The 18,321-nt window shown below is 41.0% G+C and overlaps 2 protein-coding genes across 6 annotated transcripts in view; one reads left to right on the top strand and one right to left on the bottom strand.

Annotated features, from left to right (window-relative positions):
- The window catches only part of ANKS4B (ankyrin repeat and sterile alpha motif domain containing 4B), a 36,919-nt gene extending 24,495 nt beyond the window's left edge, over positions 1 to 12,424 (bottom strand). Inside the window, exons 1-3 of one of the 4 annotated variants that reach the window (XM_055562801.1) lie at positions 11,391 to 12,424; positions 11,114 to 11,263; positions 10,740 to 10,819 (exon numbers count right to left, since the gene is read on the bottom strand). The gene's annotated coding sequence lies outside the window, so the exon portion shown is untranslated. Of the gene's footprint in view, positions 1 to 10,142; positions 10,676 to 10,739; positions 10,820 to 10,987; positions 11,065 to 11,113; positions 11,264 to 11,390 lie in introns of those variants that run through there. The other 3 variants (XM_055562802.1, XM_055562803.1, XM_055562800.1) reach the window with 3 other exon arrangements.
- Positions 1 to 18,321, top strand: part of ZP2 (zona pellucida glycoprotein 2) — a 159,051-nt gene that overhangs the window by 134,844 nt on the left and 5,886 nt on the right. The window contains exons 2-10 of one of the 2 annotated variants that reach the window (XM_055562799.1): positions 12,455 to 12,541; positions 12,637 to 12,713; positions 13,551 to 13,634; positions 14,053 to 14,147; positions 15,879 to 16,031; positions 16,745 to 16,786; positions 16,926 to 17,090; positions 17,822 to 17,918; positions 18,007 to 18,188. In XM_055562799.1, coding sequence (XP_055418774.1) covers positions 12,480 to 12,541; positions 12,637 to 12,713; positions 13,551 to 13,634; positions 14,053 to 14,147; positions 15,879 to 16,031; positions 16,745 to 16,786; positions 16,926 to 17,090; positions 17,822 to 17,918; positions 18,007 to 18,188 — 957 coding nt within the window. In that variant the 5' untranslated portion in view covers positions 12,455 to 12,479. Of the gene's footprint in view, positions 1 to 12,452; positions 12,542 to 12,636; positions 12,714 to 13,550; positions 13,635 to 14,052; positions 14,148 to 15,878; positions 16,032 to 16,744; positions 16,787 to 16,925; positions 17,091 to 17,821; positions 17,919 to 18,006; positions 18,189 to 18,321 lie in introns of both variants that reach the window. The other variant, XM_055562798.1, reaches the window with a different exon arrangement.

The following is an 18,321-nucleotide window of genomic DNA, read 5'->3' as shown; positions in this document are numbered from 1 at the left end:
CAGCAGTGGAGGTGTAAATCTGCAGCTTGTGTAGCCAAGGGGAGAGATTTCAGCCTTGCTTCCTAAGCCGTGAAGGCCCTGGGACTCAGCTGTGGTTTTTAGCCCTGACTGGCTGCGGGCAACCCACTGGCGTCTGATCCCAGAGCCTCCTGAGGCAGCTGTGGGCTGTGGGATGCCCTGAGGCAGCAGCTGTGGTACAGAAGCCTGCTGGGATGGTGGCTGGGTTGTGAGAGCCCACCAAGGTGGTGGTTGGGGCGGGATCTTCCAGAGCCCCGGGAGGCAGGGAGTAGCAAGTAGAAAAAAGGCTGCCAAGGCAGCCCCACCTCTCCCTATCCTATAGTGGCTTGGGTTTCCTTCTCCACAGAATCTCAGTTGCAGCCATGGCACACTCCAGTGCCTTCAGGCATCTCCACGCAGCCAGCAGCACTCCTCTCTCCAGGACTGTCCTCTAAACCCCAAGTTTTAGCACCCAGACCTCAGCAGCCCAGCAACATGTATCTAAGGCTACAATGAGCAAGGTGTTGACACAAATGTTGATGTAGGTCTCTTGCTATTCTGTCTGCCACAAACCAGTTGCTGTGCCCTTCTCTGAGCCTGTAAATCTCACTTTCTGTCCAGATTTCCCTGCAAGTGAGGGGGCTTCCCAGGGTACAGGAACCTTTCCTTTTTTCAGCCCCTTTCCAAGGCCACAGTTCCCATCCCACTTCCTCTTTTTCTCCCTTTCATCCTACCCAGTTACATGGAGATCTTTCTTGTCCTTTTCAGCTATTTGAAGTCTTCTGCCAGTGTTCTAGAGGGGCTCTGTGGGAATTGTTCCATTTGTAGCTGTATTTTTGATGTATTTGTGGAGAAGATGAGATACTTCTAGTCCACCAACTTGATGTAAATGCATTAAATGCTTCAACCAAGAGATATAAACTGGCCGAATGGATACCAAAACAAGATCCATATACATGCTGTCGATAAAAGAACCACCTCAGACCTAGGGACACATACAGGCTGAAAGTGAGTGTATGCAAAAAGATATTCCATGCAAATGAAAATCAAAAGAAAGCTGGAGTAGCAGTATTCTTATCAGGCAAAACAGACTTTAAAATAAAGACTGTTACAAGAGATGAGTTTCCCAGGTGGTAAAGAACCTGCCTGCCAATGCAGGAGACATAAGAGATGCAGGTTCAATCCCTGGGTCGGGAAGATTCCTTGGAGGAGAGCATGGCAATCCACTCAGTGTTATTGCCTGGAGAATCCCTTGGACAGAGGAACAAAGAGTCAGGCACGACTGAAGTGACTCATGCACACACAAGAGATAAGGGACTCTCCATGAAGATCAAGGGATTGATCCAAGAAGAAGATATAACAACTGTAAATGTATATGCACCCAGCATAGGAGCACCTTGATATATAAGGCAAATGTTAACAGACTCAAAAGGGGAAATTGGCAGTAACACAATAATAGCGAGGAACTTTAGCATCCCTCTAACATAGGTGGACAGATCATCCAGACAGAAAAGCGATAAGGAAGCACAGGCCTTAAATGACACATTAAACCAGATGGACGTAATTGCTATTTATAGAGCATTTAATCTGAAATCAGCAGAATACACATTCTTCTCAAGTGTATGGAACACTGTCCAGGATAGATCACAAGCTGGGTCACAAGGCAAACCTTGGTAAATTTAAGAAAATTGAAATCACTTCAAGCATCTTTTCCAGCCACAACACTATGAGATTAGAAAATAACTACAAGAAAAAATATAAAAAGCACAAACACATGGAGGCTAAACAATGTGCTACTAAGCAGACAATGGATCAGTGAAGAAAACAAAATGGAAATCAGAAAGTATCCAGAGGAAAATGAAAACAAAACAAACAAACAAAAAAATGGCAAACCAAAAACTATGGGACTGGAAAAGCAGTTATAAGAGGAAGTTTACAGCAGTATAACTATGTTTCAGGAAACAAGAAAAATCTCAAATAAACAACCTAACCCTACCTTAAAGCAACTAGAGAAAGAAGAACAAACAAAACTCAAAGTTAGAAGAAGGAAAGAAATCATGAAGATCAGAGTGGAAATAAATGAAACAGAGATGAAGAAAATGGTATAAAAGACTAATGAAACTAAAAGCAGTTCTTTGAAAAGATGAACAAAATTGATATGTGCTTATCCAGATTCATTATGGGAAAAAAAAGGAAGAGGACTCAAATTAATAAAAGGAAAAGTGGAAAAGGAGAAGTTACAATGGACACCACAGAAATACAAAGAATCATAAGAGACTAGTACAAGCAACTATATGCCCATATAATGGAGAGTCCAGAAGAAATGGAGAAATTCTTAGAAAGGTACAATCTTCCAAGACTGAACCAGGAAGAAATAGAAAATATGACCAGACTGATAACAAGTACTAAAATTGAAATGGTGATTAAAAACTTCCAACAGGCAAAAGTCTATGACTGGATAGCTTCACATGCAATTTATATCAAACATTAAGAGTTAATACCTATTCTTCTGAAACTCTCAAAAAATTTCAGAGAAAGAGACACTTCCAAACTCATTCTATGAGGCCACTATCACCCTGATGTCAAAACCAGACAAAGATATCACAAAAAAAGAAAGCTACAGGCCAGTATCCCTGACGAAAATATGATCCAGCAATAACTCTTGGCATATATCCAGAGAAAACCATAATTCAGTAAGATACATGCACCTCAGTGTTCGTTGCAGCACTGTTTACAATAGCCAGACATGGAAGCAACCTAAATATCATCAACAGAAGAATAAAGAAGATGTGATGCATATATACAATGGAATATTACTCAGCCATTGAAAAGAATGAAATAATGCCACCTGCAGCAACATGGGTGAACCTAGAGATTATTATACTAAGTAAAAGTAAATCAGAAAAAGACACGATATCACTTATATGTGGAATCTAAAAAAATGATATTAATGAACTTATTTACAAAAGAGAAACGGACTCACAGACTTTGAAAACAAACTTGTGGTTACAAAAGGGGAAAAGGGCAGGGGAGGGATAAATTAGGAGTTTGGGATTGACATACACATACTACTATATATAAACTAGATAATCAACAAAGACCTACTCTATAGCACAGAGAACTCTACTCAGTATTATATAATAACCCATATAGGAAAAGAAACTGAAAAAGAAACAATATATGTATATGTATAACTGAATCACTTTGCTGTACACCTGAAACTAACACAATAGTACAAATCAACTATATTCCAATATAAAATAAAAATTAAATTATCAATTAAAAATGAAAAGATACATGCATCCTATGCCCATGAACAGAGGAGCCTGGTGGGTCACAGTCCATGGACTTGCATAAGAGTCATACGTGATTTAATGACCAAAAACAAAACAACAGCAAAAAAAAAACAATACTCGTAGCAGCACTATTTACAATAGCCAAGACATGAAAACAACCTAAATGTCCAAGGAATGGATAAAGAAGATGTGAGATATATAATACTCAGTCATAAAAAATGAAATAATGTCTTTTGCAGGAAGGTGCATGGACCCAGAGATTATCATACTAAGCAAAGTAAGTAAAAAACCGAAAGACAAATACCATACAATATTACCTATATGTGAAATATAAAATATGATACAAATAAATGTATCTACAAAACAGAAGCAAACTCACAGACACAGAGAACAGACTTGTGGTTGTCGAGGGGGAAAGGGGTGGGAAGGGAAGGATTGGGAGTTTGGGATTAGCAGATGCAAACTAGAGTATATAGGATGAATAAACAATAAGATCCTACTGTATAGCACAGGGAACTATACTCAATATCCTGTGATAAATGACAATGGAAAAGAATATGAAAAAATATATATGTGTGTGTGTGTGTGTGTATATATATATATATAACTGAATCACTTTGCTGTACAGCAGAAATTAACACAACATTGTAAATGAACTATGTTGTTGTTCAGTTACCCAGTTGTGTTCGACTCTTTGCAGCCCCATGGACTGCAGCACACCAGACCTCCCTGTCCCTCACCATCTCCCAAAGATTGCCCAAGTTCATGTCCATTGCATTGGTGATGCCATCCAACCATCTCATCCTCTGATGCCTTCTCATTCTGCCCTCAATCTCTCCCAGCACCAGGGACTTTTTCAATGCATTGGCTGTTCACATCAGGTGATCAAAATACTGGAGCTTCAGCTTCAGCATCAGTCCTTCCAATGAGTATTCAGGGTTGGTTTCCCTTAAGATTGACTGGTTGGATCTCCTTGCTGTCCATGGGACTCTCAGGAGTCTTCTCCAGAACCCCAGTCTGAAGGCATCAGTTCTTTGGTGCTCTGCCTTCTTCACGGTCCAGCTCTCACAAACATACTAGACCACTGGGAACACCATAGCCTTGACTACAGGCCTTTGTCAGCAGAGGAATGTCTCTGTTTTTCAAGACCCTGTCTAGGTTTGTCATAGCTTTCCTGCCAAGTAGCGATCATCTTCTGATTTCATGGCTAGAGGCACCATCCACAGTTATTTCAGAGCCCAAGAAGAGGAAATCTGTCACTGCTTCCACATTTTTCCCTTCTATTTGTCATGAAGTAATGGGGTCAGATCTTAGTTTTTTTAATATTTAGTTTTAAGCTGACTCTTTCACTCTCCCCCTTCACCCTCATCAAGATGCTCTTTAGTCTTTCTTTACTTTCTGCCATTGAAGGAGTATCATCCACATATCTGAGGTTGTTGATATTTCTCCTGCCTATCTTGATTCCAGCTCAGCATTTCTCATTCAGCCTGGCATTTCTCATGACATGCTCGATATATAGGTTAAATAAGCAGGGTGACAACAGACGGCCCTGTCATATTATACTTCAATAAAATATTAAAAAAAAATTGTGGGGGACAAATTCATTCCATAACAGCTTTCTACTTAGTAGCTAATCAGCTTGGGGAAAATTCACGTAAGGAGCCTTTATTTCCTTTTCTTATTCCTATCTTGAAGGTTATCCATCAGTGTCCAGCATAGGACCTATACACAAAGGGCAAAAATGCCCTTCCCTCCTTCCTACAGAGACTTACCAGGGTTTCTGAGGACCATCTATTCTTTCCCAGTATTCTGTGTGAAATGTGAATGATAAAGGCATGGGTTTATAAAACCCCCCTGAGAACCAAAATAGGAAGGGGTAGATTAGAAATTTAGTGAAAGGAGATTTAACAGAATTAAGGGTTACTTGAATAGACAACCCTTCAGGAAATAGGTGGAGCTTCAACCTGTTACCTTAATCAAGACCCAAATTCTATAGAGAGCTTGTTTGATAGCTTCAGTCTTGTGCCTACCCCTTGTCCAAAGGGGGATGGAAACAGCTTGACTAGAAGTCTCAGTAAGATTGTATCTAATGGGAGAGTTCCCTGAAGCCCATCATGGTACTGCTACCGAAAGAAAAAGATCATTTGTGCTCATGCTTGGTCATGTCCAACTCTTTGCATCCCCATGGACCGTAGCCCACCAGGCTCCTCTGCCCATGGAATTTTTCAGGCAAGAATACTGGAGAGGATTGCCATTTCCAACTGCAGGGGATCTTCCTAACCAAGGAATTGAGCCCATGTCTCTTGTGTCTCCTGCACTGGCAGACAGATTCTTTACCACTATGCCACCTGGGAAGTCAGAGAAAGGGATACTGGACAGAAAAGAACATACATCTGTGTATTTAAATTTACTTAGTTATGCTTAGGTTTTATTTGTCACATACATAGCCATTTGGTGTCTCCCATCAGAAAGCATAGCCCTTAAAGCCTGTCTTTGTCTGCACTTATACAAATGTGCAGACAAATGTGTGTGTTCAGTTCAGTTCAGTCGCTCAGTCGTGTCTGACTGTTTGCGACCCCATGAATTGCAGCACGCCAGGCCTCCCTGTCCATCACCAACTCCCGGAGTTCACTCAGACTCACATCCATCGAGTCAGTGATGCCATCCAGCCATCTCATCCTCTGTCGTCCCCTTCTCCTCTTGCCCCCAATCCCTCCCAGCATCAGAGTCTTTTCCAATGAGTCAACTCTTCGCATGAGGTGGCCAAAGTACTGGAGTTTCAGCTTTAGCATCATTGCTTCCAAAGAAATCCCAGGGCTGATCTCCTTCAGAATGGACTGGTTGGATCTCCTTGCAGTCCAAGGGACTCTCAAGAGTCTTCTCCAACACCACAGTTCAAAAGCATCAATTCTTTGGCACTCAGCCTTCTTCACAGTCCAACTCTCACATCTGTACATGACCACAGGAAAAAACCATAACCTTGACTAGACGAACCTTTGTTGGCAAAGTAATGGCTCTGCTTTTCAATATGCTGTCTAGGTTGGTCATAACTTTCCTTCCAAGGAGTAAGTGTCTTTTAATTTCATGGCTGCAGTCACCATCTGCAGTGATTTTGGAGCCCCCAAAATAAAGTCTGACACTGTTTCCACTGTTTCCCCATCTATTTCCCATGAAGTGATGGGACCAGATGCCATGATCTTAGTTTTCTGAATGTTGAGCTTTAAGCCAACTTTTTCACTCTCCACTTTCACTTTCATCAACAGGCTTTTTAGTTCCTCTGCACTTTCTGCCATAAGGGTGGTGTCATCTGCATATCTGAGATTATTGATATTTCTTCTGGCAATCTTGATTCCAGCTTGTGCTTCTTCCAGTCCAGCATTTCTCATGATGTACTCTTCATGTAAGTTAAATAAGCAGAGTGACAATATACAGCCTTGACGAACTCCTTTTCCTATTTGGAACCAGTCTGTTGTTCCATGTCCAGTTATAACTGTTGCTTCCTGACCTGCATACAAATTTCTCAAGAGGCAGATCAGGTGGGTATGTACAAATGTACAAATATGTGTTGCTTCTTTTGAGACTCCACAGTTTTATGGTTGCTCAGTACATGCTCCCTTAGAAAATACCTGCACTTTCATAATGTAAAACTGGGCTCATTTTGAAATACAAATTCTAAATAGTAGTCACACATAACTATTGCCACAATCATGCTGCTTAACAAACCGTCCAAAATTGAGTGGCTTAAAAGAATAAGCATTGATTTAACTCACAAGTCTCCAGTTAACTGGTCAATTCTTCTGTGCTCAGCTGACCTTGGCGTGGCTCACTCATTCATCAGCAGTCAACTGGCACGTCAGCTGGCAACTGGTTGCTTTAGCATGGCCTCAGCTTAGATGTCAAGGCTATGGTTTTTCCTGTAGTCATATATGGATGTGAGAGTTGGACTATAAAGAAAGCTGAGCACAGAAGAATTGATGCTTTTGAACTGTGGTGTTGGAGAAGACTCTTGAGAGTCCCTTGGACTGCAAGGAGATCTAACCAGTCCATCCTAAAGGAAGTCAGTCCTGAATATTCATTGGAAGGACTGATGCTAAAGCTGAAACGCCAATACTTTGGCCACCTGATGCGAACAGCTGACTCATTAGAAAAGACCCTGATGCTGGGAAAGACTGAAGGCGAGAGGAGAAGGAGATGACAGAGGATGAGATGGTTGGATGGCATCACCAGCTCAATGGACATGAGTTTGAGTAAACTCTGGGAGTTGATGATGGACAGGGAGGCCTGGCGTGCTGCAGTCCATGGGGTCGCAAAGAATCGGACATGACTGAGCAACTGAACTGAACTGAACAGCTTAGATGACCTGTATCTGCTCCTTGTGACTCTTTATCATCTGGGAGGCTACTCTGGGTTTGTTCTCACAGTGAATGAAGAATGCTAAGAGAGAGTGCATATGTATATGGGCTTCAAAACACCTAGCCTCAGAACTGGCGCACCATCATTTCCATCACATTCTATTGGCCAAAACAAGTCACAAAGTCAGTCAGATTCAGGAAGGAGAAGGAATGAGGAGGACAAGGCTAACTGCAAAGCACCCTGCAAAGAAAGGGAGTCCACAGAGGGGTGGAAGATTAGGACCTTTACAACTGATCTACCACATCATCTTAAGAGCTTAAACATTTTATGTTCTATCAACTGGAGGGACTATGCCATATTGCCAAGGAAATCTTTATCTCTGTGGTAACCATTATCCTAGCTACTAGGTATAGAGTAACCTGTAATTTGTAAGTATACAAGTTTTTATTTAGAACTTCTGAGCCTTCTCTGTCATTCATTTAAGATGCCCTATCTTTCTAGTAACAGATCAATGAAGCCTTTTATATGCCCTTGTCCAATTTCCTTCTGAATCCATTTCTGTTACAAAGCTCATTCAATTTCAATCTAGCTAAAGATCCAAAGGGTGAAAATGACATTAACATTGTATAATTAAAGGAGCTACCACATGTTTTTCAAAAACATTCTCATTAACATAGTCTATCTTATGTTTACAAGTTAAATTCATATTTTATATTTGAAAGCAATGTTAAGCTATATAGCCTACCTGATAGAAGATTCGATATTTCTTATTTATCTAATACCACTAAATTATATGGGGCTTCCCTGGTAGTTCAGTTGGTAAAGAATCCACCTGCAGTGCAGGTGATCCCTGATTCCTAGATTGGGAGGATCCCCTGGAGAAGGGAAAGGCTACCCACTCCAGTATTCTGGCCTGGAGACTTCCATGGATTGTATAGTCCATGAGATCGCAAAGAGTTGGACACAACTGAGTGATTTTCACAACCTTCTGAAGCTAAATTATAATTAGTGCTATCTTGTACTTTTAAAGCTATGTGAACTGCAAGAGAAGCATGGAGTTTTAGAACACCCACTCATACACACACACACACACACACACACACACACACAGAACCATAATGAATTAGAATAAGCCTGGAAGTAGGTATCAGAAGACTTGGTTTCTCCCTGGAGCTCTGCTAACTTTCTATATGACCTTGGGCAAGTCACAAAAACCTCTTAGGCTTATTTTCTTCATTCTATATTGAGAAGTTGGACTTTGGAAGTTGCATGAATCAAATCCACTCACTTGGGCAATATATCTTTATATCATGAAGCTTGAATTCATGGGCCTTTCATTCTATAACCTTTACAGATCACTTATATACAAATCAGATTTACTTTTATCAATTTTCAATTACTTTACCTTGTTATTTATCAGCAAGACAATTCAATCAACTGAATGAAATTTAAGAGAAAGTACCACTCCTATCTCCCTATTTCTGTTACAAGAATGATATATTATGTAATTTATAGCCAGTACAGCAAGAACTCAAACAAATCAGAACAGACAACAGTTGTGAACATTCAGCATAGCTGGATTGGTGCAGACTGCCTAGATATCTGCACTGACTCCTCCCTCAAGTGACTCATTGGCTCTCTGGTAAATAAATGCAGACACACACTTACATACTCGCACATAAACAGATAAATGGATAGGGAACACATGTGTTTCTCATTTTTCTTTTTTAAAGTAAAATATGAAAACATACTAATACAGTTCCAATAGTCCAATTTATGGTGGATGTCTTTAGTATTAATAGTCACAGACCCCATTGAATTCATATATTTTAGTATTTTTAGAGCTTTTCATAGTTTATCTAACCATCTCCTGATAATAACAATTAGGGCATCTTCAATCAATATTTTTACAGTTGTGAAAAGTAAGGCAACAGAATTGGAAATTAAGAATTATAAACTATTGTTTAAAAGAACAGCATTTCAGAAAATAAAGAGAGCACCTGCCCAAAGGAGGCAACAATACTGCATTGTTGTTCTGCATGACAACTTAAAACTCTCCTCAAGAAATGCCTAGTGATTAGCAGGTGAGACAAGGCCTCACGTCAAGTAGAGACCATGGCATTCGCAGAAGAGGAGAAGGAACACCTTATAGTTATAAACACACTTAAAAAGTCTCATTGAAAAGAATGTGGAAAACATACTTTTGAAAGAGATCCTACTGTTTATTTAGTAAAAGATTAAGTGTCTATCTTTTTGGAAAGGTTTGTTTTCCTAACTAGTAAAATGAGACACTCCTTGATTGCAGAGAGCCATGCCTTCCTCATTCTCAAAGTTAACCGCACCAACACGTTTGTATCCTTGGGCACTTATGCAGAATTGATTCTTAGGGAGTCTGGAGCTAGTTGTTCAGTGACTGTCCCAAGTGCAGCATTGGCTGGGTTGGGCAAGGCAAATGAAATTAATCTCTGGCACGATCACCACCCTCATCACCCTCACCAGTTCTCAGAGTGGTCCTCCTTATCTCCATGCCTCCTGCTCAGGGCTTCTGTGCTGTCCCTTCATCATGCAGAACCCCCAGTTTAGGGATCTGAGCAGAGCTTCCCTTTCCAAGGCAACACCTCACACTCTGGAGAAAAAGGTGTAACTTTGGGAGAAGCAAGTCTAGGGTGGGGCCTGGGAAGGTGGAACACATTAATCTATTACCTCTCTGACTACCTTAATAGGTCTCTCTGAATCTTGCCCCTACATTCCATCCTCTAATGGATGGAATGGTCTTCAAATCTCTCCAATGGTCTTCTTATCATAGTCTTAACTATTGTGGTAACAAATTACCTTCACAGTTATAGAAAAAGTGCCACTTTTGGGAATATATGCTTAGAAGTAATTATTGCTATCATGCTTCTGCTCAGAACCTAAATCCTTTCACCACCTCTATCTTCAAAAGCCTGCTTATCCTGGATTTTGCTCCCTCTCCTCCATTCCACTGGAATATAATCAACTGATTCCCATAAAGAAGTTAATCACTGGCAATCATTCATTTTCTTGTCTACTTCCTTCAGATATTTCCCAAGTTTTCCTGATCATAAGACTCACCTGATTGCTTAAACATACAGTACCCCAGTTTCCTCCCCTGGAGAGTCTGAGTCAGCAGCTTCTGGGTGGGACACAGAAATCTGTGATATTAACAAAGAGCCCCATATGATCATTTTTAAATTTTTAATTGGAGGATGATTACTTTGCAATGTTTTGTGGGTTTCTGCCATACAACAAACGGAATTGGTCATAACTATATATATATATATATATATATCCTCTCCCCCTTGAGTCTCCCTCCTGCTCACCCATCCCATCCCTTTAGGTCATCACAGAGTGCCAGGCTGGGCTCCTGTGTCATATAGCAGTTCCCCACTAACTATTTTACACATGGTAGGTATATATATCAATGCTACTTTCACAAATAGTCCTACCCTCTCCTTCCCTTGCTGTGTCTTCAAGTCCATTCTCTACATTTGTGTCTCCATTCCCTCCCTGAAGATAGGTTCATCAGTACCAGCTGTGAACATTTCGATCAAGGGAGTTAAGGAAACCACTACTCTGACGAACAATATTTCAGACACCTGTAACAGGGAATTAAGATTAGTCCTCAAGAAACATCGTTAACATATAAAGACATAAAGAGCAACACATAAATAAATAATTGTAAATGCTACCCCACAAACTTGTACAGCATTTGAGCATTATCACCTGTTATGGAATGTGGTCTTCAGACACCAAGGTGTCTCAGTCTGGTCCTGGCCCTGACACCCAGTTGTTAAAGCTTGAGCAAGTTGGTTTCATCAGATTCCCCACCTATAAACTCCAGTTCCTACACAGTATGACATTCTTATTTAGATCACTATTCCTTTTGACCCAGAATTTCTACTTCTAGTAATCTATCCTGGGAGTTAACTAGGGAAATGTACAAGTCCAGCAGATTGTTTATAATAATGAAAACATTGGAAGCTATATTAATGTCCATCATTAGAGAACAGCTAAACACTGATTTATCTAGACATTGAATACTATGCAACATTAAAAATGGTAATGGAGATCTTTATGTTTGATATGGAAAATGTCCATGACATATAAAGTAGTAAAAGCAGGTTACAAACATAACTTATACTTCAGTCCCAGGTTGTTATTTTTTTTTAAGTGTGATGTTTGTAGAGAAAGACCATAGAGTTACACAGTTAAGTACTTGCAGTGGATGATTTTTTCCTTTCTCTATATCCTTCTTTAATTGTCTGTATTTTCTGAAGTAAAATTAAAATCTATACTTGGGGGAAAATAATGTTTCATCCTTTTTTAAAAGGTACTTCTTCATGCACATTGTCAGGGTGATATCCACAATAGCCAGGAGACCAGGAGTAACTTAAAGGAAAGGTTTGTTACTCAAAGACAGTGTGAACAAGAGATGATCTTTCCTCCAAAAAAAATCCCACCCCACTCTTTCAGTCTACATTTGAGTTGTGAAGAGTTTGTCCAAAAGATCCTATTTTTCCTAGTGTTATGGAAAAATGGACCAATTCATTCACCTGACCCAATTTCAAGGAACTAAACTGGCTGCAGAGCAGCCGGTGGAAAACCAAGGCAAGTGCCAGGAAGGGGAAAACTCTGCTTATTTTAGGCCTTCTGGAAAGGCTCTTCTTCCCAAATTCCTTCCTCTCAGCGGGGAGGGCTAGAGAAGATCCAGGTGACTCCAATGGGGAGAGGGGGGGGACCGGCCCTGCTTCCTGCTATAAATGTCAGAGTAGCATGCCCCTCTGCCTGGTTGATTTGGTGGTATCTTCAGTCATGGCATGCAGTCAGAGAGGAGACGGCGGGAGACCCTCAAGCTGGTTCCGTGCAGACTGGAGGTAATTCTGGGGGCTGAAGGAAGGGGACATAATGCCTTGTCTGCTGAAGTTCACTCCTCTTTAACTTTCTCCCCCATGTCCTTCTGCACCTACAGGTCATTTTTTCTATCCTTCACCCTTCTGACTTCGGTGAACTCAATAGATGTTAATCAGTTGGATCCTGCCTTCCCAGGTAGGCCACTTGGGTGAGGGAAATGCCCTTAAGCATCTTTGAAATGGATTGCAACTAGGGTGCCTAGATGGCCAGAAAACACAAAAGTGAGTTAAACGATCTCCAGTCATTCTTTTGCCTATCTTGATCAAGTCACTTCAGGTTTCCCATAGCTAACCTATAGCTTGCCCTGCAGCTAAATGCAGGAGCTTGGAAAAACACACGCACTACCTTCTATTTTCTCACTGCCTCCAGCTTTACAGCACCCGAAGAACAGCAAACCACCTACCAAGCCCTCATCTTTGGGAGCAGTCATCTTCAAACACATACTCATGCTTGAGGAAAGCATCAACAATAACAGGCAAAATCACTTGTAATGAGGAGTTTCTCAAGATTTGCACCTGAGCCAAAGGATGCACAGTGTCAAGCTATTTGGCAGATTATTCTTCAAAAATGTGTTCTTGGAGTTACCTAGGGAATCTTTTAAACTTCATAATTGAAAGACCTTTAGACAAAACTTTTCCCCAATTCTTCACAGACCTACCATTTCTATTTCCATTTCCATCAGGGTTCCAGGCTGGTTCCCACATGCATGCTTGTTAACCCGAATCCAGCTTTCTCCTGGATAGAAAGCCCTAGGCATTTAATTGATATCTTCATTACAGTTCTTGGTATCTTACATTGTAGTTATGTATTCCCATCAACTTGTAAGCTCCCCAGGATGGGGAATAAGCTTTGCCTCTCCCAACTGGCATCCTGCCTGATGCCTGTTAGAGAGGAAAGTTTCCTCAATACACTTCTGTAGGAATCATGCCTCCTGTGTTCAAAGATGCTCCACGTGCTTTCTTTGCTCTTCAGGTACTGTCACTTGCTATGAAAATAGAATGGTAGTGGAGTTTAAAAGAACTCTTGGCAACAAGATTCAGCATGCATCTGTGGTGGGTAAGTAAGGTGTATTGTCTCATTTAAGTCTTACTTAGTAGGAAGCCCTTGGCTCAAAGTCATCACCATTTTCCAGTGAGCAGAATACACAAATTCTGGAGCAGTTGGTGCTCAAATCCCATGGTGTCACACGGTCCTTGAACTGCATGGTGACTCCTAAGAGTGGAAGACCTTGTCTGTCTTTGGAAATCTGTCTTATCTTAGGAATTCCCTAAGAAAAGTCTAGCTTCAAATCACAGCATCTCTCAGAGCTTGGGTTATATCCCAGTTGAGAGAATAAAAAGTAAGAAGTGATTGAAGTACCTTAGAAATGGATTTGCAGTCTTGCTTATGTAGCTTTGGTTGACTCTGTCACTGAAATATAAGATATAAATACATCTTGGCCATCTCCTTTCTAAAGCTGCTCTTGTTTCTGTAGATTCCCTTGGTCTAAAAATGCTGAACTGCACTTATGTTCTGGACCCAGAAAAGCTCACACTGAAGGCCCCATATGAAAGCTGTACCAAAAGAGTGGTAAGTAATTGAGGAGTAATTTGGAAAGTAGTAACCTAGGAGTTTGGAGAAGGCAATGGCACCCCACTCCAGTACTCTTGCCTGGAAAATTCCATGGACAGAGGATCCTGGTAGGCTGCAGTCCATGGGATCACTGAGAGTCGGACACGACTGAGTGACTTCACTTTCACTTTTCACTTTCATGCATTGGAGAAGGAAATGAGAACCCACTCCAGTGTTCTTGCCTGGAGAATCCCAGGGGCGGCGGAGCCTGGTAGGCTGCCGCCTATGGGGTCGCACAGAGTCGGACACGACTGAAGCAACTTAGCAGCAGCAGCAGCAACCTAGGAGTTAAAGCTTTGGAGTAGAGCAGTTGTTCTCAATCAGGGTGATCTTTCTCTTTGGTCATCCCAGAGAACATCCTGCAACATTTGGAGACACTTACCACAGCTGTTGGGGGAGGAAGGAGAGGGCAGCTACTGGTCATCTGATGGGTACAAGCCAAGAATATTGCCAAATAACCTCCATGGCATACAGGAACTCTCAATAAAGATACATTAGACTCAAAACTCCAATGCTGAGCTTACCCTTGAATTGAGGCTTTGGGCTTTATTTCTGTCTTTGCCACTATCTATATATGATTTGGAGTAAGTTAGCTAACCTTTCTAAGCCTCTACTTTTCCACTGGAAAATGGATTATGATATCTTTCCATAAGGTATCTAAAGACGAATGACACAATGAAGGACTAGGCATAGTATGTAGACACAGCAAATGATCAAACATGAGCTATTTTGATCTACACCCCTCATGGAAAAGGGGATGCTCTTTTGGTGCAGGTAAATGGAGTGCTGGTACCTCTATGCTGGAAGGTGAGCAGCAGCTGAAAAATAGGATTTTCTACTGTCAAGCAATAGTGCTACCCAATCAGGGTTATTAGGAGCAGTAAAAGAAGCCTAAGTCCTTTTTAGGCTTTATGTGCAAACAATCACTTAGGGAACTTTGTAAAGTGCAGAATTCACTTAGTTGACTTAATAGGTCTAGGGTACATCCTACAAGTCTTAAGTCTTCTTCATCTGAATCTACTGAAGATCTCCAGTAATTAAGAGAACTTTCCCTTCTAAAATGGACGTTCCCAACTTTAGGGAGCTTAGTGTTGTATTCCTTTAGAACAAAGGTCCGCAGAATATGACCTGTGTATGGCCACAGCCAGTCCATGATCTATGTGTGATGGTCATCAAGCTAAGAATGGCTTTAGTTTTTTAAGCATTTTAAAAATGTTAAAAGCATACGTGGCCTAAAAAGTCTAAATATTTACTAACACTTTATAGAAATGTTACTTGACCACTGCTTTAGACAGAATTCCCTGAGCCAGAGGAAATGGCAAAATGGCTCTGTACAGCACCCAGCACAATGGCTGCTAAAGTAGGTGCTCAAGAAGTATCTCTATCTTTTGATAGAGGCAGCAAGCCCAATAGGACCTTGATACTCGGACATAGGGTAAATGTAAAGGGAAAACAAAAACTGGACTCTGAGCCCTAAAACTCAAGGAACTGTTCTCTGCCAATGAATGAGTCCTGGGATATCTAAAGAGGCTAAAGAATCTCCTGGTATAGGAATGAGGGACTTTCTAGAACTGTGGTACTGATTGACTTTTAAGGGTTTTGCTAATCAGCTGAATCAGATGGTATTTTGGAATTCCCTTTCTCATTGAAGTTCTAACACTCGGTCCTTACTATGCCATTTTCATACAGCTTGGCCAGCACCAGATGACCATCACATTCATGAATGACAATGCTGCCCATAGACAAGGGACTGTCTTGTATCACGTCAGCTGTCCGGTTATGCAAGCAGGAAGACATGATCAGCATTCGGGATCCACAATCTGCTCAAAGGATTTCATGTCTGTGAGTGAAGCAGCCTGACTGCTTCTCATCCAGCTACTCCAGGGGGAATGTGGTCTAGAGAGAGCTGGACTTCAGAACAAGATCAGGATTGCAATCCTGTATTTCACTACTGACTTGCTATGTGGCTTTGGACTGATTTCTTAACTGCAATGAGACCTTTTTAAAATCTGAAGTGGGGGACAATAACACCACATAGGGTGACTTTAAAAACTAAGAAGGTAGACATAAGCACTCAGCACATCATGTTTTGGCAATAAAAAGGATTCAGTTGGTAGCTTGACAAACTGGATATTTATATACCAGGCCCTATACCAGATGCTAGGAAATCGTAAATGAGAAAAACAGCCCAGTCATGTGCTCATGGACTTTATAGTCTCACATGGCTAATAGCAACAGTGGACAAAAATATTCATACTTGATTATAAGTGATGGAACTGCATGGCTTGACAGGATTTAGTGTCTCAATGTACAACTGGAAGGGAGCTTTAGATCTTCCAATTACATTGAGGTCTCAAAAGCTCAATGGGGAAATGTCTAAGGGCACTTCTAGGATTCTCGACTGGTCCTGTGTTTCTACCATACCCACACCAGCCCTCACACTGTAAGAACCACACAGCAGTTGCTCTGGGTGTTTTCCATGTACCATCAGATAACGTGACTTCAGAGATCTTCTCCAAATCAAGGCTTCACATCATCCTTTTTTTTCCTTCCAGTTTACCTTTCACTTTTTTCCTGGCCTGGCTGATGACACTGCGGTATGAAAACTATTTTTTAAATTACAAGCCTAAATAAGTTCTATATTAAAGGTGGCATAACTTCAATCCTGGTTAAAATATTAAATAGTCTTGGAGTTAAGGTGAGCACCAGCCCTCTAAATGAAACTTTTGCCTTTAGGGTCCCAAACCTCAGATGGGATGGACCGTTACAGTTGGTGATGGTGAAAGAGCCCAAAATCTGACCCTTCAAGAGGCTCTGACACAAGGATATAATCTCCTGATTGAGAACCAGAAGATGAGCATCCAAGTGTTGTTCCATGCCACTGGAGTGACTCACTACTCGGTAGGTGTGAAATCTGTTTGTACCACCACCCAGGCTCAGACCAGTATTTCTAAATGCAAGCATAATCTCAATCATTTCCTCAAATTGAGGTTATAACTCATTCAACAGCCAAGTCCTGTACTAAGTACTAAAGATGGTGAGATACAATGGTGAACAAAATGTTTACTTCAGTTTTTCTTCTCCATAGATCTACATTCACTAAACATGTGGAGCTACAGTAGTGCTAAACTACTGAAGGCGTTCTGTTTTATCATTGCCATGTTTAGTGTTTACAGTAGGTACTGGCATTTTGGGGACCAACAATCAAGATACTACATTAAATCGGTTACTGTGCCAAAGTACTTAGAACAGGTCTTGGCACCTACATGTTCAAACATCAGCCATCTTAACAGTACTGTTTTACATTGAGTATAAACAAACTGCTGAATCTTAAACATTCTCTCTGAATGCTGATACCATAAGAGAGTCATAAAACTAGAGCTCTTAACTGCTTAGAAATGATCAGCTACAGGTCATGAGTAGAAACCACCTTGCCAGATGTTATCAAGTTTAAGATTTTAAAACTAGAACTAGTTGTTCACCTGCAGAACAACCATAGAGTGAAATACCTGAACTCTACTTGGGCCAGGATGGCGCCCAATAGTTGAATGTTTGCCCTGACTGTTTCTAGCATTGGTCAAAAATTCAAGTAACTCAGGTAAACCAATGTCTTTGAAAATGCCTCTCTTCAGCAAGGTAACAGCCATCTCTACATGGTGCCTCTGAAGCTTACGCATGTATCTCCCGGGCAGACGATCATCTTATCATCACGACTCATCTGTGCATCAGGTAAGGCCGAGGAAAGGGCAAGTCCAGTTGTGGAAGACCTTGTTCTAAGGGCTTAATCAAAGCTGACCATTCTGTCATTTCCTTCTAGATCCTGTGACCTGTAATGCCACACACATGACTCTCACCATACCAGAATTTCCTGGAAAGTTAAAATCTGTGAGCTTTGAAAATAAGAATATTGCTGTGAACCAGTTGCACAACAGCGGGATTGTTATGGAAATAGCAAATGGCCTCAGGTTGCATTTCAGCAAAACTCTCCTCAAAACAAAAGTACGTTCCATTGAACCCTAGCCTTTTAGGCCATTGTGATTTGGCTGCTGACTTATCCATAAATTCTAAATGCTAGTATTAAAAAAAAATTCAAAACTTTTGGAGGCCTCATTTGAACAGCTTGCATAAGTAA

The sequence above is a fragment of the Bubalus kerabau genome, chromosome 23 (genome assembly GCF_029407905.1).
Source record: "Bubalus kerabau isolate K-KA32 ecotype Philippines breed swamp buffalo chromosome 23, PCC_UOA_SB_1v2, whole genome shotgun sequence".
Taxonomy (NCBI): Eukaryota; Metazoa; Chordata; class Mammalia; order Artiodactyla; family Bovidae; genus Bubalus; species Bubalus kerabau.
This window is presented reverse-complemented; position numbering and strand designations above follow the sequence as displayed.